Genomic DNA, 18,828 nt, shown 5'->3' with positions numbered 1-18,828 from the left:
TAATCTCAAGAAGACGCTTGACAAAGATCCTCCAAATCCGGAGCTATTGTAATGAATGAAATGTTATTTGATCCAATCTGTATGGTAGAGTATATGAATGTAATGGAACATTGTCTAAATAACAGGTGATCTTACTTTGATTGATTGATTGAAATATTTATTAACAGTTTGCAGAATTACAGTACATTTCAAGCACAAACTCAATACAAAGACTGTTAACTGAGTGGACGACCCAATTAAGCATTACACTTGTTTACAAGAGGGTCCACCATGTTCAATTCATCAAAACATTTAGAGACTTACAAATAGACACTTCTATATAGTCAAAGAACAGAACAGGAATTCATCATAATGGAGGTAAAAAGGGAAAAGAGACATATAAAGGGGTGGGGTTTGGGATTCAGATTTTTACGGGGGCCACTTTCGAATTGCAGCCGTCTGTAGGTGCCCTTTGAGAGCGGTTTTGACGGAGTCAAGGGATTTGCATGTCTTAATGACTGTTGGTAGGGCGTTCCACATTTTGGTGGCATAGGAGCGAAAATAATTTGGCCACCAATGATGCATATTTTATTTAAAATTTAGGTGTGGGCGATTTTTCCTTTTTTTGGGTTTGGCAAAACTATCCTATGCAGGGAAAAAACCCTGGACATTGTGCTTCCATAAGTCCTTAACCACGTTACACAATCATACAACTGTAGAGGGGTCCAATACAAACCCTTACTTGGTAGAGTGGAGGATTTCGATTTTAGAAGGTGCCGTGTTGCTCCAGCAGGTGGCAGTATTGCCCTGCTACAACAGTCTCCAAACCGTTAACAACCACATTATGCTCCTGCATCCATCGCCCCTTGCTTAAACCCACACATCCAGCACTTTGTGAGAACACGCCCCCCTCCAGTGGCCGTATGTGCACATTACAGGCAATTTGACTCAAGCTGTTATATTTGTGTCTCGTCTCAACATGAAACTGAGATGATAGGAATATTTTGCACCTAATGGTCCATCTCAAGCATTCTGTGCAATGGGCCAGAGGCGGGCTCTAATGTAAATGATGCTTTAACACATTAACCCATTTTGGGTGGGAACCCCTTTTGGTGTTAGCATTATGTTATGCTTTAGCTATTGAAAAATAGCAGATCTACAAGCTCATAGCGCGCCACCGAGTGGCGCGCTACGAGCTTGTAGGTCTGCTATTTTTGAAAAATCGAAGAACGACTGACATAGAAACATAGCTTTTTCAGAAAACTGTCAGGATGTAGAAGACATTTTTAGAATCTGATCTCAGGTCAAAATGAGTTAAATCCGGGAAAGCGTCGGTGATATTTTAGATCTTTTTTTCTTTTTGCGATTCAAAAATGGCAGATATACAAGCTCATCACTTTGTGCCGTGCTATGAGCTATTGAGCTTGTAGAAGTAATTACAAAATAATAATATAATATAATATTATTTATATATATATATATATATATATATATATATATATATATATATGCACACGCAAACATATTTAACTCAAATCTTTGCTTCTGGGCGTCCCTGGAATACAATATTCTGTGATGGTAGTCCGCAGGCATATGCATATAATGTTGGGGGTCTTTGACATGAAAAGGTTTGAGCACCACTGATATAGCAACATACATTTTTCAGAAAACTGTTAGGATTTAGAAGATTTTTCTTTTTCTCGTGTTTTTTTTTAGAACCCGCCTCAGGTCTTAATTGGCTAAGTATATGCTGCTATCATTTGGCCAAAAGAGAGGGCCATTACTTAGTGAGGACCTCACCCTTTAGTTTATATCCCCCCCTGTGTCCCGCCGCACTATACATTAGACCATCGAGAACATTGATCACACTAACCATGGGATGGTGATGATGATCATCATTATGATAACTGTGGTGCTGATGGCCACAAACGGTGCTGATGAACCAGTGTTTGGACGCTGACTGTCTGTGGCTTGGGAAGATGGCCAGCCAATTTAAACGCCCCCAGGCCTGGGCCGTGTGCCCAATTCTCTACAGTGCATCACAGCAGGCTGGGCCACACTCGTTTGGTGTTACTCTTTCGCTGTCAACGTAGAAGACAGACCCACGCACGCACCCACGCACGCACGCTTTGCACTGACAAAGCTGGTACTCTACACAGATTTTTTTTCATCTGGATGGATGGATCTTCATTTTATGAGTATCAAATGTTTTACCATTTGGCTGTGTTTGAATAATATGAACAATCTGGCATTGGATACAACGTATAAATAATGATTTTTCTTTTTTATATGCAACTTCTCGTTTAGTTTTGAGACCCTTGGCTTTCAGTGCAGAATTTCATTTCAAAGATGACAATTACTTTCCTACTGCTAGTAAAAGTTTCTACCGCTTTAAGCACCATAAAGCTGCAGTACAATATCTGAGTCTGCTTTCTGAATCCAAGCACATCCTTTTTTGTGTCTTGCTCTTTGCAAGAAATAAAACATCACGCTCCCCATGGGTGCAGTGATGCAATTATGGGGGACCTGGGTTTCTTTCAACAATACAAAACATAGATCTACAAGCTTGTCACCATGAAACCTGAGTTGTGAATTTGTAGTTCTTTTTTTTTTTTTTGGCATGACAACCAGGTTGAAAGTGTTAAACTTATTTTTTAAACTTAACAGAGGGCGGTCTTGAGCTTTGTTTTAAAAAGTTAATTATAGCAGACCTGCAGTTTTCTGCGAGTTTGTTCCAGATATGTAGTGCATAAAAAAACACGAAGATTGCTTAAGCCATTTTGGGCGGGAACCCCTTTTGGTGTTAGCATCATGTTATGCTTTAGCTATTGAAAAGTAGGTCTGCTATTTTTGAAAAATCGAAGAACGACTGACATAGAAACATAGCTTTTTCAGAAAACTGTCAGGATGTAGAAGACATTTTTAGAATCTGATCTCAGGTCAAAATGGGTTAATCTCCACGTTTTAGTGAAAGTGGGCTACATTATCACTGACACCCACTGTGCGTCCCAATGCTCAATACCATTGCCCCTCTTGTGTGTGTGTGTGTGTGTGTGTGTGTGTGTGTGTGTGTGTGTGTGAAAACCCCTCCAGCCATATGATTTCTGCTCCCCATTACATCTCTAACTGCAAAGGCAGCAGGGTGCTTCTTACGAAGATTCAACATTTTGTATCTTAAAAAATATTATTTTTCCGTGTGTATGTGTACAGGGGAGATACGCAGCGGATGCAAAGATGTAGCCTACAGCATGTTCAAATAGAAGGGAACCCATGGAAGGTTCCTTCTCCCCTGGTGTGCTTTAACAGTATTCCAGCACAATTCCAGTTTTTATTTGAAGCTGGGTCTGAACCCCTCGCTCAAAGGTACTTACCGACCTACAAAGATGATAGAGATTCTCTATCTACCGCTTGCCTTACATATACCAACTTGTGCCTGTAGATCTTTGCTAATTATAGCTCGTTGGTTCGCCTCAGTCAGTCTGACTGCCATTGTAGTGTCTGCGCTTTCCTCCATTGCAGTGTTAATTAATGCTATCCTGAAAGGTTGTGAAAGTGGTAACGGTGAGCTGCTAAGTAGCTTAAAGTCGTCCTGAAATAGTATTTTTGCAAACCAAATCCCATCCCTTCAGGCTATTGAACGGTTATACCTCCACTCACTGCAGCTGAACGATGGTGGTTGTAGCCTGCCGGGTCACACACTGCCAAAGGGAAGCGTTTTTGTTAATGTTATTAGTAACCATGTAATCATGTTTTCAGATTTCACATTTTAGTGTGCTGATTAACTAACAGTTTGCTTGCCGCTAATTGTTTGATCCAGTGTTCCGCCGCTGCATAATACGTCATTCCCGCTATTTGTTTTATGTGTCTAAATCGCCCTATTTTAATAATTAAAACGAAAGTCCGTCTCTGACGCGGAGCAGGGGGAGAGAGCTTCATGTTATGATCTCGAAACCGGAAATCGACACATTCGCTGTGCTGCTAGGGCTTCTGGGAAATTGAGTCCAATGCAAGTGAACGGAAGACACGGCTTCATGTAATGTGGTTTTATGTACCCGGTTTGTGGCGTACCAAGATGGCGATTGGTGCGATTGATCGCAAGACACCAGGGAACCTATTTTAAGTGGATTTACGCCGATCAAAAGCCCAGATACTTCAGCGTATGCTCCAAAGGTAATAAAACAATGTCGGCAGCGTTGGATATTTGATTAAAATGCGGGGAACGCATAGTATGGCGTCAAAGTGTTAAGTTTAAAATGAGTATTGTAATACACTGTCTGGACGTCATCTTGAATGAGATTCAAAACGGAGAAGCTCTGTAATCAAAATCGTGTGTACTGTGTATGGGTATCAATATTAATTTACTAAAGAGCTGGAGAAAGAGAAACCGAAAATCTGGTCAGATATCAATCGTTGGTTAGTTTTGGTACATACGGCGCATGATGTACTGTATGCACGACACGTTAACCCATTTTGGGCGGGAACCCCCTTTGGTGTTTTAAGCATTATGTTATGCTTTAGCTATTGAAAAATAGCAGATCTACAAGCTCATAGCGCGCCGTGAAAATGTGGCGCAAATCTTTGAATATATATTTCAGAGCAAACATTTTTAACTAAATTATTGGCTTCTGAGGGTCCCTGGAACTACATATTTTCAGATGGCGGTCCGTGGCCCAATAGAAATAATTCTGGGGGTCCTTGACATGAAAAAGGTTGAGCACCACTGACATAGAAACATGGGTTTTTCAGAAAAAAAATAGGATTTTGAAACCTTTTTTTTTGTATCTACCTCAGTCCAAAATGGGTTAAAAATGGCTGTGGGATGAGGCAGTTTAAATGGCCACAGATATACTGTATAATGGCAAATATGTACATAAGGTGCAGCTATAATAACATAGAAAATGTATACTTTGTGGTGACCTGTGTCGTCAGGACAACCTGATCAACAGGCTCGGCTCAGCGCTGGTTCAACAGCCTGTGAGAATCTTTACTGTTCCACAGACACGGCCGTCGGCCCCAGAAAGTTTCTGTCTTTTTTCTTTTGCTCTGTAGGCAAGAACGGTTTGAGTTTCAGTCTGTGCTCTATCTGATGTGTCTGGCATTTTAATTGACTTCCACTCTGTTCCCCCTTAGATATAGCAGTCTGTTTTTCAGGCTTTGCAAGATGTAAGTAAGAGGAAACAAACTAATCTTTGCACTGTTGCCAGATCAATCGGCCAGCTGACCCCTCACTGCCAAACAAAAAGCCTGCTTTAATGAGTTGACTGTTTTTAAGCTCTGAATAATTAAAGTGCCCCTTTAAAATCCAGTACCTTGGACTTTTATTTGGAGAGATGCAATTAATTGTGTTACTAGTGCTAGCTGCTACGTGGCTTGTTTAGAGTATCTGCTAAAGATTATTTTGTGTTTTCAGCCGCAGGTAACATTACACCCAACAACACGGTATCGATGTCAGAACCTCAATTACATGCCAGTCACTCTGAGAATAAATCTAAAGTCACTCGACCTTAAAATAAGCCTTGCATTGTTTCGGGGCCAACAAAAACAAATCTCCGGGAGCTCTTCAGATGTCAAAATGCAGTTATAGAATTGTCTCTTTTCATTCACCCAAAGTTCTAAAGAATGTGACTCGGGAATGGGATCATGCATTTCAACAAGCAAGAACATTTTGAACAACGAGACTTTTAAGGCCTGTGTTTAGATAGCATTTGTAATGTTGTTGGGTCTTGCCCTTAATTCAAGCTGCTGTAAACCCATCTGAGAAGGCAGTGTTTTAGCAGAAGCTAGTTCATGACCAAGCACTCAAAGACAACATGGAAGAACAAACGAGGGGGGAGGCAGGCCGGGGTGGGTTGGAGCGTGCAACTCCACAATCATACCCATTTTAGATATGCCTTCAGAAGTTGGAACAAGATTAATTGCACAGGGGACAGATATGCAAAGCGAATGTTGATAAATTTGTTTTCAAGCCCCTCTGGCTTTTCACAGAAGCCTCCATAATAGTTTGGTTATCAGCAACGCTTAAAGTCAAACACTGCTGCGCTCGCTCTGTTGAATGATGGCTTAATTCTCAAACAGAAAGAGTTGAAGCCGGTAAATATTGGCACGTCGTCATTCAATTAAACTTCAACAGAATGTCAGAAGCATACATACCTGTTATGTTGGTGATAATGTGTATTATACTAAACACTTGCTTTCTTTTTATAGAAAACAAAACCAACCAATCTAATGGCTTCTTACTAACTGGTCTTGCAGGCACATTCTACGGTCCCAGACGTCTCATTTTCTGTCAACCGCTGCCTTATTTCACCCTCTGAAATCACACTAATCATTGCTAGAGTGATGACGTCCTTCTGAATGGAGCTATTGAAGTGTAGAGCTGAAATGATTCATAAGAAGAAAAAAACACTACGTATTGAAAGATTTCAGTTTTCATTCAGCCCTAGTCTCTTGACTCTCTTGTAATGTTTTTTTTTTGTGTGTCTGTGTGTGTGTGTGCGTGCAGTCCAGACCAGGCCAGACTGTGTGATTTGGAGGACACGGCTAAAAGTACCAAGAAAGGCATGTGGTGTGAGGGTGGCGGCACACACACCATCCGCGACATGAAATACGTCGTGGAGAATCCACGCAACTACGTCGACTCCATGCACCAGAAACCAGTCAACGGTAAATGCACAACAATGGACACACACACACACACACACACACACACACACACACGCTAACCCAAAACCCTACTTTATCCCCCCAGGTCAAAGCCAGTGGTCATCAATGTTTTTCAGGCCAAGGACCCCCAATTTGAGAGAGATTAAGCAGAGTCACTATTGTATAAAACTTTGTTGCAGATTAAACTTTTACATGGATTTCATAGATAAGTCCTTTAGAGTTGTTTGACAGCAGTCTAGAGTGATAACTCTAAACTGTTGGATTCATGTTAATCTGTAGTTTCATTTTACCACTTTAAACTGACTTAGTGACCTTGACATTTCACTCTGTACTTGGCTGGCTCTTTTCCCCTCATTGCCAAGAGTTGCCGATCTACAAGCTCACAACGCCTCGGAGGTCGAGGCATTGTGAGCTTGTAGATCTGCTTTTTTTTTTGGCTAAAGTTCTCTTCAGAATGCTAGGGTTCAAGTGGTTAATGTAAAAAAAAAAAAAAAAAAAAAAGTCCTATCGCACAAAGATTTGGTGGCCCCCCCCGTAGTAACTCTGACAGTACGTTTTAATAGCGGGAGACCAACGGGCGAGCATCGCTTGAATTTCATTGGCTATCGCCCACTATCGCCGGGCGACGTCGCCCCAAAAGATGAATTATTTGTATCTTTTCGGCCGACGTTCCTCCGCCCACTTTTCGACCATCGCCTGTTCACCTGCTATCACCCTCTATTCACCCTCTATCGCCAGTAGTTGCCGGGTCCCATTGACAAAATAATGTACTTCCGGAAAACTCGTCTGGCTGTCGCCCGCTGTTAAAACGTACTGTTGGGACTCGCTAGGGGTCCTGGACCCCCTGTTGAAGACCCCTGGTCTAAGGTCTTGCTTGGCTGCCATTTTAGCTCTCGGATGTTGTGCTGGCAATATCCACTCTGCAGCATGTGATGTAATGGCATCATCCTAATGTAAACCTCCCCTTAACGCTCCAGTCCTCCGGTCTCTCGCTCCTCACCTCCTCAACGTGTTTGTAATGCTCTCCATTCATTCCGAACGAGCAACGTTAATGGCAGCTCAGCTCATTAACGCATTTTTAGCGGGAACCCCTTTTGGTGTTAGCATTATGCTATGCTTTAGCTATTGAAAAATAGCAGATCTACAAGCTCATAGCGCGCCACCGAGTGGCGCGCTACGAGCTTGTAGGTCTGCTATTTTTAAAAGTCGTGAAAATGTGGCGCAAATCTTTGAATATATATTTCAGAGCGAACATTTTTAACTGAATTATTGGCTTCTGGGGGGTCCCTGGAACTACATATTTTCAGATGGCGGTCCGTGGCCCAATAGAAATTATTCTGGGGGTCCTTGAGATGAAAAAGGTTGAGCACCACTGACATAGAAACATGGGTTTTTCAGAAAAATGTTAGGATGTAGAAGACATTTTTAGAATCTGATCTCAGGTCAAAATGGGTTAAATGAATAGGGGGGGAAATTAGAACGGGAGGGCTTTGTTTTTTTCTCCATTGTTTTATAACTTGTTCTCTCCCGTTCACAAGAGAGAGAGCAAGACTCGCTTGGAGAATGCTTTAATGCAGCTTATTCAGCCGAAGAGCCTTAAATTTACCCTCCTTGAGTTCCTGCGGTCTACAGGAGGAATACCAATATGCATAATCTTATATACGCACGCATGCACACACACACACACACGCACGCACGCGTGTAACACGTAGGTGCACAAAGAGTCCCTCTCCAAACACAATTATGGTCTGAAATGTGTTTCATAAAGCTGACTCACTCTCTTTGTCAGAGATTTTTATTTCCTGGGGTATCAGAGGAATGAGATGCGAGTTTAAATGATTAAACTCTTAGATGCTCACTAGATGTGTTATTGGATCACTATAGAGCGTCGCAGTCCCGCCCCCTCGAGAGACCCGGAAAAGAAATCCCCGTTAATTTTCCTCATAGACTTTTCAGAAAGTATTTATTTAAAGACGTTTCCGCCGCGGACAAAGACAACTCTTGTCGTGACAAATCATGACACCAAACACAATTTTTCCGGCTAAACAAAGAATTAGAAAGTAGAAAAAAACGGCCGGTTACAACACTTTTTTTTGTTGTCTTTCTTCTTTGTAATTATATGTTTGGTCCAAAATATTGTGTGTGTTGTCATGATTTGTCACGACAAGAGTTGGCTTCGTACGACGCTTAAAAGGTCTTTAAATAAATACGTTTTGAAATGTATATGGGAAAAATGCATTGGGATTCATTTCCTGGGCCTGGCGTTGTCATGAAAGGGGGCGGGACTGCGACGCTCTATAGTGGGCATTGATTAGGTCAATAAGTCTTGTCTCCTTTACCTTATTGGCCTCTTGCAGCCTGCTGGGATTCAGCCCCATGCAGTGCTCCGTTTCTCTTGTTTACTTAATTTAGGTTTGGGGCATTTGTGCTGTATTAGATAGTACAGTCTGTATTGGATCACTGGTTTGTTGCTGGGGACCACCAGGGGTCCAAATACACAAAGTTAACACTGATAATGTTATGGTATAATAGGGTTATCCCAAATGGGGTCCATGTGCTAATACACATGAACCGGGGGGCCTTGACATTAACCCATTTTGACCTGAGATCAGATTCTAAAAATGTCTTCCACATCCTGACAGTTTTCTGAAAAAGCTATGTCGTTCTTCGATTTTTCAAAAATAGCAGACCTACAAGCTCGTAGCGCGCCACTCGGTGGCGCGCCATGAGCTTGTAGATCTATATATTAAAAAATATATAATGGGTCTGGATCGACAAAATGGCTGCCACTGCTATGCCCTAAATCAGATAGATGAGTGGAATTAACAAAAAAAAGCAGGCAAAATTGGAACCTGAACCCTTGTTGGTAGTACTGAACAAAACATACTTGCATTGATTTGTATATACCTGTATGTTTTATATACGTTGGCTTAGTAGGTAGAGTGGTGGCATGTGAATTGGCTCCTGTTGACATGACAATGATGACATTGCATGTGACAATGTCCTTGGAGCAAGACACCGAATCCCATTGATGAGCAGGCTGGCAACGTGCATGGCTGCCTCCATGTGTGTGTGTGTGTGTGTGTGTGTGTGTGTGTGTGATGTCAATTACATCACAAAGCTATTTGATTGGTTCACCTGAATAGAAAGGCACTTTATGAATTCAGTACGAACACATACCAAGTGTTTAAGTCACCAGAACCATTTTGAATGTATTTATTCATGGGGTCTCTAAACTCTTTCTCTCCCCCCTTTTTTCCCCCTCCTCCCTTTTCCAGCCATCATTGAACACGTGCGCGACGGCAGTGTCGTGCGTGCCTTGCTTCTCCCAGACAACTATCTGATCACCGTCATGCTGTCTGGAGTCAAGGTGAGATGTGTGTGTGCGTGTATGTGGAGGAGTTAATGAGTTGGCCCCTTGTTTTAGTTTTCTTTTGTCATGTATAACCAGTTTTGGGCGGGAACCCCTTTTGGTGTTACTGTATGTTATGCTTTAGCTATTGAAAAATAGCAGATCTACAAGCTCGTAGCGCGCCACCGAGTGGCGCGCTACGAGCTTGTAGGTCTGCTATTTTTTGAAAAATCAAAGAATGACTGATAGACATAGAAACATAGCTTTTTCAGAAACCTGTCAGGATGTAGAAGACATTTTTAGAATCTGATCTCAGGTCAGAATGGGATAATATCAGCTGTATATAATGGTATTCATGGGCTGAGTTGCAACAGTACAGTGATGTCAAAGTGAACCACAGCAAAGTCCTCTAGTCAGGCAGATTCCTTCTGAGACGGTCCTCAAAGAACGGTTCCATAAATCAGTCCAATGAGAGAATGACTAATCCTCATCAATGTTTATCCTACCTGTCTGTTTATTGTATTCACCACATTTACCGTGGCGCCCCTATTATCGGCAAAATCATTAACGATGTAAAACAAAACGGTAAAATAAATAAAAATTAAATACACACATCTAACCACTGTTAATTGGTTGACCACTTAAACCCTGCATACTCCATTGCCTGGGGTCCACCAGGTCCATCCTTTCTTCCCCTCTACACCAAATCTCTTTGGTATTGTGACATGTCGAGAGCTCTTTTTACCGAATGCTTGCCTATTTTCGCCATTATGACAGGCCCAGAATTGGGACACTCAAACGCTTCAAATGGTTACTATCTATTTATTTCTATCTCTGGGAACGGCACACAGATATGACCAGATAGAACCCCCCCAAAAACATAAGCAAGCAGTGTATGTGAATCTCCGTACAGTCTGCTGGCTTGTTTTGTTATGATGTTATATTGTGCTGTATGTGTGGTGGTATGAATGTCAAATCTCAACTTCAAACGGCAATCCCACAAGCTGTTCTGAGCACCCTGTTGAGGTAACACATAAACGAGCAGTACACCAAGGGGCTGAATGTGGAATAAAATGATAAAGGTAAAATGGTGAAAATAAGGTAAATGATGATAATAAAAAAAAAAATCTTCTGGAGCATGTAAAGGTCATATCGCCGAAGGGATGTTCCTAGTTTTACAAAGACACCAAGGATTGTTCCAGACTTAACCCATTTTGACCTGAGATCAGATTCTAAAAATGTCCTGACAGTTTTCTGAAAAAGCTATCAGTCGTTCTTCGATTTAAAAAAAATAGCAGACCTACAAGCTCGTAGCGCGCCACTCGGTGGCGCGCTATGAGCTTGTAGATTGGCCCGAATTTTCTGCCCGAATAGGCAGAAAATATGTCACGAATAGTGTATGCAATTAATGTATTCAAAAGAGCCGAATAAATGTTTTATGGACCCATAATAGTGATTATTATTTAAGTTAAGTTTTGCAATAACCATTTATTTTGCCATAAATCAGGTACCTTTTAGGTACGGCTATGACAGCAATGGTAGGAAAAAAGATATATAATATTAATCATATTCCGTATTCGGTTTTCAGCCAACTGTTTCCTATATTCGGTATTCGGTTTCGGCCAAGAATTTCCCTTTCGGTGCATCCCTAGTTCTAATTTCTGACTTCATGTTACAATAATAACGCTTCTAAAGAGAGATCAGATTTACTAGCGTGGTGTAAATCTCATCTCATCTCATCTGCTTGGCGCTCTAGTGCATTTATTCATTATGCACCAAATGTGCTAATTATGGCTGCTTTTAGTTTTTTGTAAATATTGATTAATTCTTGGAGAGGTTACAACAGTTCTGCTGTTGAAGAGGACACCGTGTTACTACGTCCTCTACCTCCATCAACAAGATGATGTCGTCGTGAGCATTGAGTGTATATTGGCTATTTTTGGTTAGCTGTGTTGGGGCCAGGAAGAACTGATGAACTGGCCATTCAAATTCCTTGCCAACAACCAGAGGCCACTGTCTGAGCATGGCGCCAGAATTGCTGCTACACCTTATCCTCTCTCACAGTGGCGTGCACAGATAGACACTAGGGGGTGCTAGAGCAATGTGCCCTTTTGAAAAAGAAAAAAAAAGATGTTGTACAGTGCACACTGTACAGTATATGGACCACCATGGTGACATTGATCAATTCTTGATAAAAAGCTTCTAATATTATTTAGGCCCCAACATCTATAAATCTCACACTATTAAGGCAACCGACCGGGTCCATGCGCTTTCAACCGGTTCCACCCGGTTCACACGCGCTGCCCCTCTAAATGTCTGTGCATGCCACTGCTGCCTCATATGTTGAAAACTGTTACCTTTCAGGTTTCAAATTCAAAAGTAGCAAGCTAAAAATGCATCGCTTTAGTAGGGATGTCCGATATCAACCGATATATGCTGTCGTGGAATTAACAAATTATGCCTAATTTTATTGTGATGCACTGCTGGATGCATTCATAAATGTAAGGTTTTACCAAATAAAAATAATCAATTCGGGAGAAATTTAAATGAATCAAAACCGATAAATTAAAACCGATAACGATATTTTCCGATATTAAATTTGTATGCATATATCGGTCGATAATATCAGACATCCCTACAATGAACATAAAGTTAAAATATGGAGTTAGGAGGAGGTTTCTCCCCGACAGCAACATTTTCTAGACAAAGCGCCACCTTAGCGGAGGTATGGGCTCTGCCCAGAACATTGTTGTAGTTCCACTGGTGATGCTGATGGAAGCACGTATAGCTCTCAACCTGGTCAGAAGATGGGTGGGCCACTTGGGCTACTCAGTCAGAGCATGTTTTATTTTAATGATCGATCAATCGATTGTGTTCCACCTTGGAGCAATGGAACCTACGGAGTATTCTTATTTATTGGTTAATATTAATGCTTATAGTGGCACTCAATGAGTTAGAATATGCTCTGGCCCAAACTCCCCCATCCATCTCTTTCAGCCCAGTCAAGCTTTGCCAATGGACCACTCTCAAGATAACCAATCTCTTTCATCTCCCACTTGGAAGATATTGTGTCCCATTTGAAGGTGTTTCTTTGGCTGTTTAACGCATTCTGGGCGGGAACCCCTTTTGGTGTTTTAATTATTATTATGTTTTACTTTAGCTATTGAAAAATTGCAGATCTACAAGCTCATAGCGCGGCACCGAGTGCCGCGCTATGAGCTTGCAGGTCTGATATTTTTGAAAAAATCGTGAAAATGTGGCGCAATTCTGGGGGGGTCCCTGGAACTACGTATTTTCGGATGGGGGGTCGGAGGCCAATTACATATAATTCTTTCCTTCTTTGACATGAAATAGTTTTAGAACCACTGACATAGAAACATGGGTTTTTCAGAAAACTGTCAGTCTTTAGAAGACGTTTTGTAGAATCGTCCTCGGGTCTAAATGGGTTAAACTGAAGCCTTATCTGGCCTGCTCTCTTCCCCTCTCTAGCGTTGTTGTGCTTGTTTACAAGACAATATGTTCATAAAGCTGACATTGGTTTATAGGCGATAACGGACGCACAAATCGGGGGGTGAAACGGGTGATATCGAACCACTTCCACAAGAACCTGCCGCTATCACAGATTCACAAGCCCAGGGGGCTGTTTGTCCCGTTCCTCTGCAGTCATATACAGTAGTAATGGAAACTTAACTCAATTAAAGCTGACATGATGGCGGTATGAGCTTGTAGATCAGGTATTTTATTTCTGTATTTCTGCTGCTATATGTCAAAGTATGCAATAAGGTACACCCGCACACTGTATCTGTTCGGCACAAGAGTATTGTCTTATTTAATGAAGCAACGTTTCGGTCACTAGGGACCTTCCTCAGGCATGTGCTGCCGAGCAGATACACAGTGTGCGGGTGTACCTTATTGCTTTCTTTGATGTCCACTGGCCTACGTACCTGTGCATACGCCTGATTGCCTGGTGTGCGATAGTTTTCTCCTACATATGTCAAAGTATAAAATAAGGCTCAAGTGGTTGATCAGATAAACCATTTTAGTCGATTATAAACAATTGATTGATACTTATTTGATTAATTGGAAATGTGATCGAATCGCTAATAATTTAATCGATAGTTACAGCCCTAAAGCAGACGCTGGCCAACATCTGATGTTTTATGTTGTGATGTTCACGCGTGACGCATGTTGTTGTTGTTGACCTCACTCCGCCCACAGTGTCCAAGCTTCAAGCGGGAGGCAGACGGTACGGAGTCCCCGGAGCCGTTCGCAGCAGAAGCCAAGTTCTTCACAGAGTCCAGACTTCTGCAGAGAGACGTCCAGATCATCCTGGAGAGCTGTCCCAACCAGATCATACTGGGGTCCATCGTGCATCCGGTAAGAACCCTGAGAGCTGTCCCAACCAGATCATACTGGGGTCCATCGTGCATCCGGTAAGAACCCTGAGAGCTGTCCCAACCAGATCATACTGGGATCCATCGTGCATCCGGTAAGAACCCTGAGAGCTGTCCCAACCAGATCATACTGGGATCCATCGTGCATCCGGTAAGAACCCTGAGAGCTGTCCCAACCAGATCATACTGGGATCCATCGTGCATCCGGTAAGAACCCTGAGAGCTGTCCCAACCAGATCATACTGGGATCCATCGTGCATCCGGTAAGAACCCTGAGAGCTGTCCCAACCAGATCATACTGGGGTCCATCGTGCATCCGGTAAGAACCCTGAGAGCTGTCCCAACCAGATCATACTGGGGTCCATCGTGCATCCGGTAAGAACCCTGAGAGCTGTCCCAACCAGATCATACTGGGGTCCATCGTGCATCCGGTAAGAACCCTGAGAGCTGTCCCAACCAGATCATACTGGGATCCATCGTGCATCCGGTAAGAACCCTGAGAGCTGTCCCAACCAGATCATACTGGGATCCATCGTGCATCCGGTAAGAACCCTGAGAGCTGTCCCAACCAGATCATACTGGGGTCCATCGTGCATCCGGTAAGAACCCTGTCCCAACCAGATCATACTGGGATCCATCGTACATCCGGTAAGAACCCTGTCCCAACCAGATCATACTGGGATCCATCGTACATCCGGTAAGAACCCTGAGAGCTGTCCCAACCAGATCATACTGGGGTCCATCGTGCATCCGGTAAGAACCCTGAGAGCTGTCCCAACCAGATCATACTGGGATCCATCGTGCATCCGGTAAGAACCCTGTCCCAACCAGATCATACTGGGATCCATCGTACATCCGGTAAGAACCCTGTCCCAACCAGATCATACTGGGATCCATCGTACATCCGGTAAGAACCCTGTCCCAACCAGATCATACTGGGGTCCATCGTGCATCCGGTAAGAACCCTGAGAGCTGTCCCAACCAGATCATACTGGGATCCATCGTGCATCCGGTAAGAACCCTGAGAGCTGTCCCAACCAGATCATACTGGGGTCCATCGTGCATCCGGTAAGAACCCTGAGAGCTGTCCCAACCAGATCATACTGGGATCCATCGTACATCCGGTAAGAACCCTGAGAGCTGTCCCAACCAGATCATACTGGGATCCATCGTGCATCCGGTAAGAACCCTGAGAGCTGTCCCAACCAGATCATACTGGGATCCATCGTGCATCCGGTAAGAACCCTGAGAGCTGTCCCAACCAGATCATACTGGGATCCATCGTGCATCCGGTAAGAACCCTGAGAGTAACTCTGAACCCATTTAGACCTGACGTCAAAGTAAATAAAAAGTCTTCTGAAAGAATATTATATTCAAATATTTGTGCCACAAATTTTTCAAAAATAGCAGACCTACAAGCTCGTAGCGCGCCACTCGGTGGCGCGCTATGAGCTTGTAGATCTGCTATTTTTCAATAGCTAAAGTATTACATAATGCCACCAAAAGGGGATCCCGCCTAAAATGGGTTAATACATTTACCGCCAGCATTAATTAATCCCTCGATAGCATATTGCCAAGGTTTTGTCGCGCGTAACACTTACTTTGAAGATCAAAATATCGGTAATCGCATGCTCCTGTGAAAAACTGCTGTGTGTGTGGTATCATGACCGGTTGTTGTTGTCTCGCTCGTCGGTGGAAAAAGCTGACCACGAGTATCACAGCGCCTGCTACAGGCCGGTGAAAACGCTTGTCTGGGCCAGAAACTGCCCCCTCAATGTCCTTTCTGAGATACAGGGCTTTGAAGACGGGGCTTACAATGCAAGTGGATGCGCGCGCATCTTCAAAATGGCCGCGGCCAGTGTCTCACTCAATGTTTACGCGATAGCTTCATTAGCTACGATACGATCCGAATTAAAACTTGGATTAAAGAATGTAAACCCTGGTTCATGAGAGTCTCGTGTTTGGTGGGCTAAGGTACTAATTTACACCCTTGTGTTCCTCGTTTGTGGCGGGCAGACGGTTAAGTCAGTGGTTCTCAAATATTTCCATGTCGAGGACCCCCAGGTCTCTTATTAATATTTTGATTGAATATTTGTGTCTCCCACTTCTTCTCCAGAACGGAAACATCACAGAGCTTCTACTGAAGGAGGGTTTTGCCCGCTGTGTGGACTGGTCCATGGCTGTGTACACCCAGGGAGCTGACAAACTCCGATCAGCTGAACGGTAAACACTATACATTACTTACTTACTTACCCCCATTACGCCGGCTGGCGCATAGGGCAGCAACAAAGTTCCTCCACTTGCATCTGTCTTTGGCCATCTTCTCTATGGTCCCCCAGCTCTGATGTTGTTGCTGGAGCTCCTTCTCGACCGTCAATTTACAATTTACAATTTAGGCATTTAGCAGACGCTCTTAATCCAGAGCGACTTACATTAGGCAAGAACAAAAGTATGGGAATACATCACATATATAAAATGCATTTATCAAGAAACATGCGTAAGCTAAGAACGTAACTAGAACATATCTATATAATGACACTATACATATTAAATATACATATATACTATACTATGCTATACATATGTACTATGATGTGCTATGACTACATACAATGCAATTATTGTGCTGTCTACATGACATGCTATAAGTCTGTTTCAAATGCTATCTAAGTCTAAAAAGTGCTATCTAAGGGGGTAGGATAAGTGCTATGGGCCATGATGGAGTCTGAAAAGGTGGGTCTTCAGACTACGGCGGAAGATTGGGAGTGATGCTGCAGTTCTGATTGCAACGGGGAGTGCATTCCACAGTTTTGGGGCCAGAAGGGAGAAGAGTTTGGGACGTGTGGAGCGTTGTCCCGGCGTTTTTAGTGAGGGTACTTCCAGCTTTCCTGCGTTGGCTGATCTGAGTGCGCGGGAGGGTTTGTAGGGTTCAATCATGCTTGCAAGATATGGGGGAGCCATACCTTTGGTTGCTTTGAATGCCAGCATCAGAGTTTTGTATTCTGTGCGGGCAGCGACTGGGAGCCAGTGCAGGGAGCGGAGCAGGGGGGAGACATGTGAGAATTTTGGCTGGTTGAAGACCAGACGAGCTGCGGCGTTTTGGATCAGTTGGAGAGGCTTAAGTCCTACGCCATGTCGTTTTGGGCCTGCCTACTATACGCATACATCGACGGAAATGGATTTCTCTATGTCTGGAATAGTGTTTTAAGTGGAGGGTGCCATCTCAAAGCTTGAGCATGAATATCAAAGCAAGATTTCAAAAAAACAAATTCAATTGTTGATTTTACATGAATTAGTATTATGTATTGGTACATGTACGTAGGTAGCCTACTTAAGACTTGGCTGCCAATGCATATGGATATTACCCTGACTAAAAACAAATGTACATTTTCAGACTTAAGAAGGTCTTTTCTATTATAAGTAAGAGTTTCAGCAATCGCATGGGCCACCCGTTGTTAGAAGCCTGGGTAAGACATGAGAGTTACAGATTGCAGTGGTTAATTTAATTATAAACAGAATAATGGCACACACCAGTATTGATGAGGTGCTGCTGTAAATAAGTCTAAAAAGGTCCGCACATGGCCACAATGCAGGATCATTTATTAAATTAATACCAACTAGGGGTGTCAAAAAAAATCGATTCGAATTAGAATCGTGATTCCCGTTAAGAACGATTCAAAATCGATTCATAATTTCCAAAAATCGTTTTTTTTTTTTATATATATTTTTTCTGGTTACAGTTACAGGAGTTTTCACTACATGGTGTTTGTGATATGAAATGTAGCTCCCCCTAATCACAGTAAACATTATCAGTCATTTTCAAGTTACTGTAGTATAGTCACTTCAGTTGGCTGGAGTAGATTGTGATGAAATCCTATGTATTGAATCGAGAATCATTTTGAATAGAGAATCGTTTTGAATCTGGAAAAAAAAAGCTTTTGAATTAAAAATCGATTTTGAATCGAATCGTGACCGCAAGAATCTGAATCGAATCGTGGGACACCCAAAGATTCACAGCCCTAATACCAACGTTTCGACCTTCTTGTTCAGGGTGCGTTTCGAGCTTGTGGTTCTGCTACTTTTGATACTTTTGTAGTATGATCAAGTCAGGGCGTTCATTTTATAAGAATACGGAAATGGGAGGGGGTTTCTGCCCGACAGCAGCGATATCTATTAAATGAATCCCTTGTTTTGATGATGTCCGTTTTCCCTGGTCAGGTCTGCTAAAGAGAAAAAGGTCCGTATGTGGAAGGATTATGTCGCCCCAACAGCCAACATGGACCAGAAGGACAGGGTGTTTGTAGCCAAGGTAAGAGCAAAGCAATTTAGTTTTTACTTTTTTTTTTTCCTAAGCCTGTTCATCTCACTCTGCTCGAGTCAATCTGACAAATCCGTGTCTGGTCTGTTTTAGCAGCATCTTGGAATTCCAGTTTACATTTT

At 42.7% G+C, this 18,828-nt stretch overlaps 1 protein-coding gene across 1 annotated transcript in view; it reads left to right on the top strand.

The window, feature by feature from the left end:
- snd1 (staphylococcal nuclease and tudor domain containing 1) overlaps positions 1-18,828 on the top strand; it is a 361,345-nt gene that overhangs the window by 7,555 nt on the left and 334,962 nt on the right. Inside the window, exons 5-9 of the mRNA XM_079493746.1 lie at positions 6,482-6,642; positions 9,921-10,012; positions 14,213-14,371; positions 16,505-16,611; positions 18,607-18,697. Of these exons, the coding sequence (XP_079349872.1) occupies positions 6,482-6,642; positions 9,921-10,012; positions 14,213-14,371; positions 16,505-16,611; positions 18,607-18,697 (610 nt within the window). The remainder of the gene's footprint in view (positions 1-6,481; positions 6,643-9,920; positions 10,013-14,212; positions 14,372-16,504; positions 16,612-18,606; positions 18,698-18,828) is intronic.

Source organism: Electrona antarctica (genome assembly GCF_951216825.1).
Source record: "Electrona antarctica genome assembly, chromosome: 23".
NCBI lineage: Eukaryota > Metazoa > Chordata > Actinopteri > Myctophiformes > Myctophidae > Electrona > Electrona antarctica.
The sequence above is the reverse complement of the archived record's forward strand: the minus strand, read 5'-3'. Positions and strand labels throughout refer to the sequence as shown.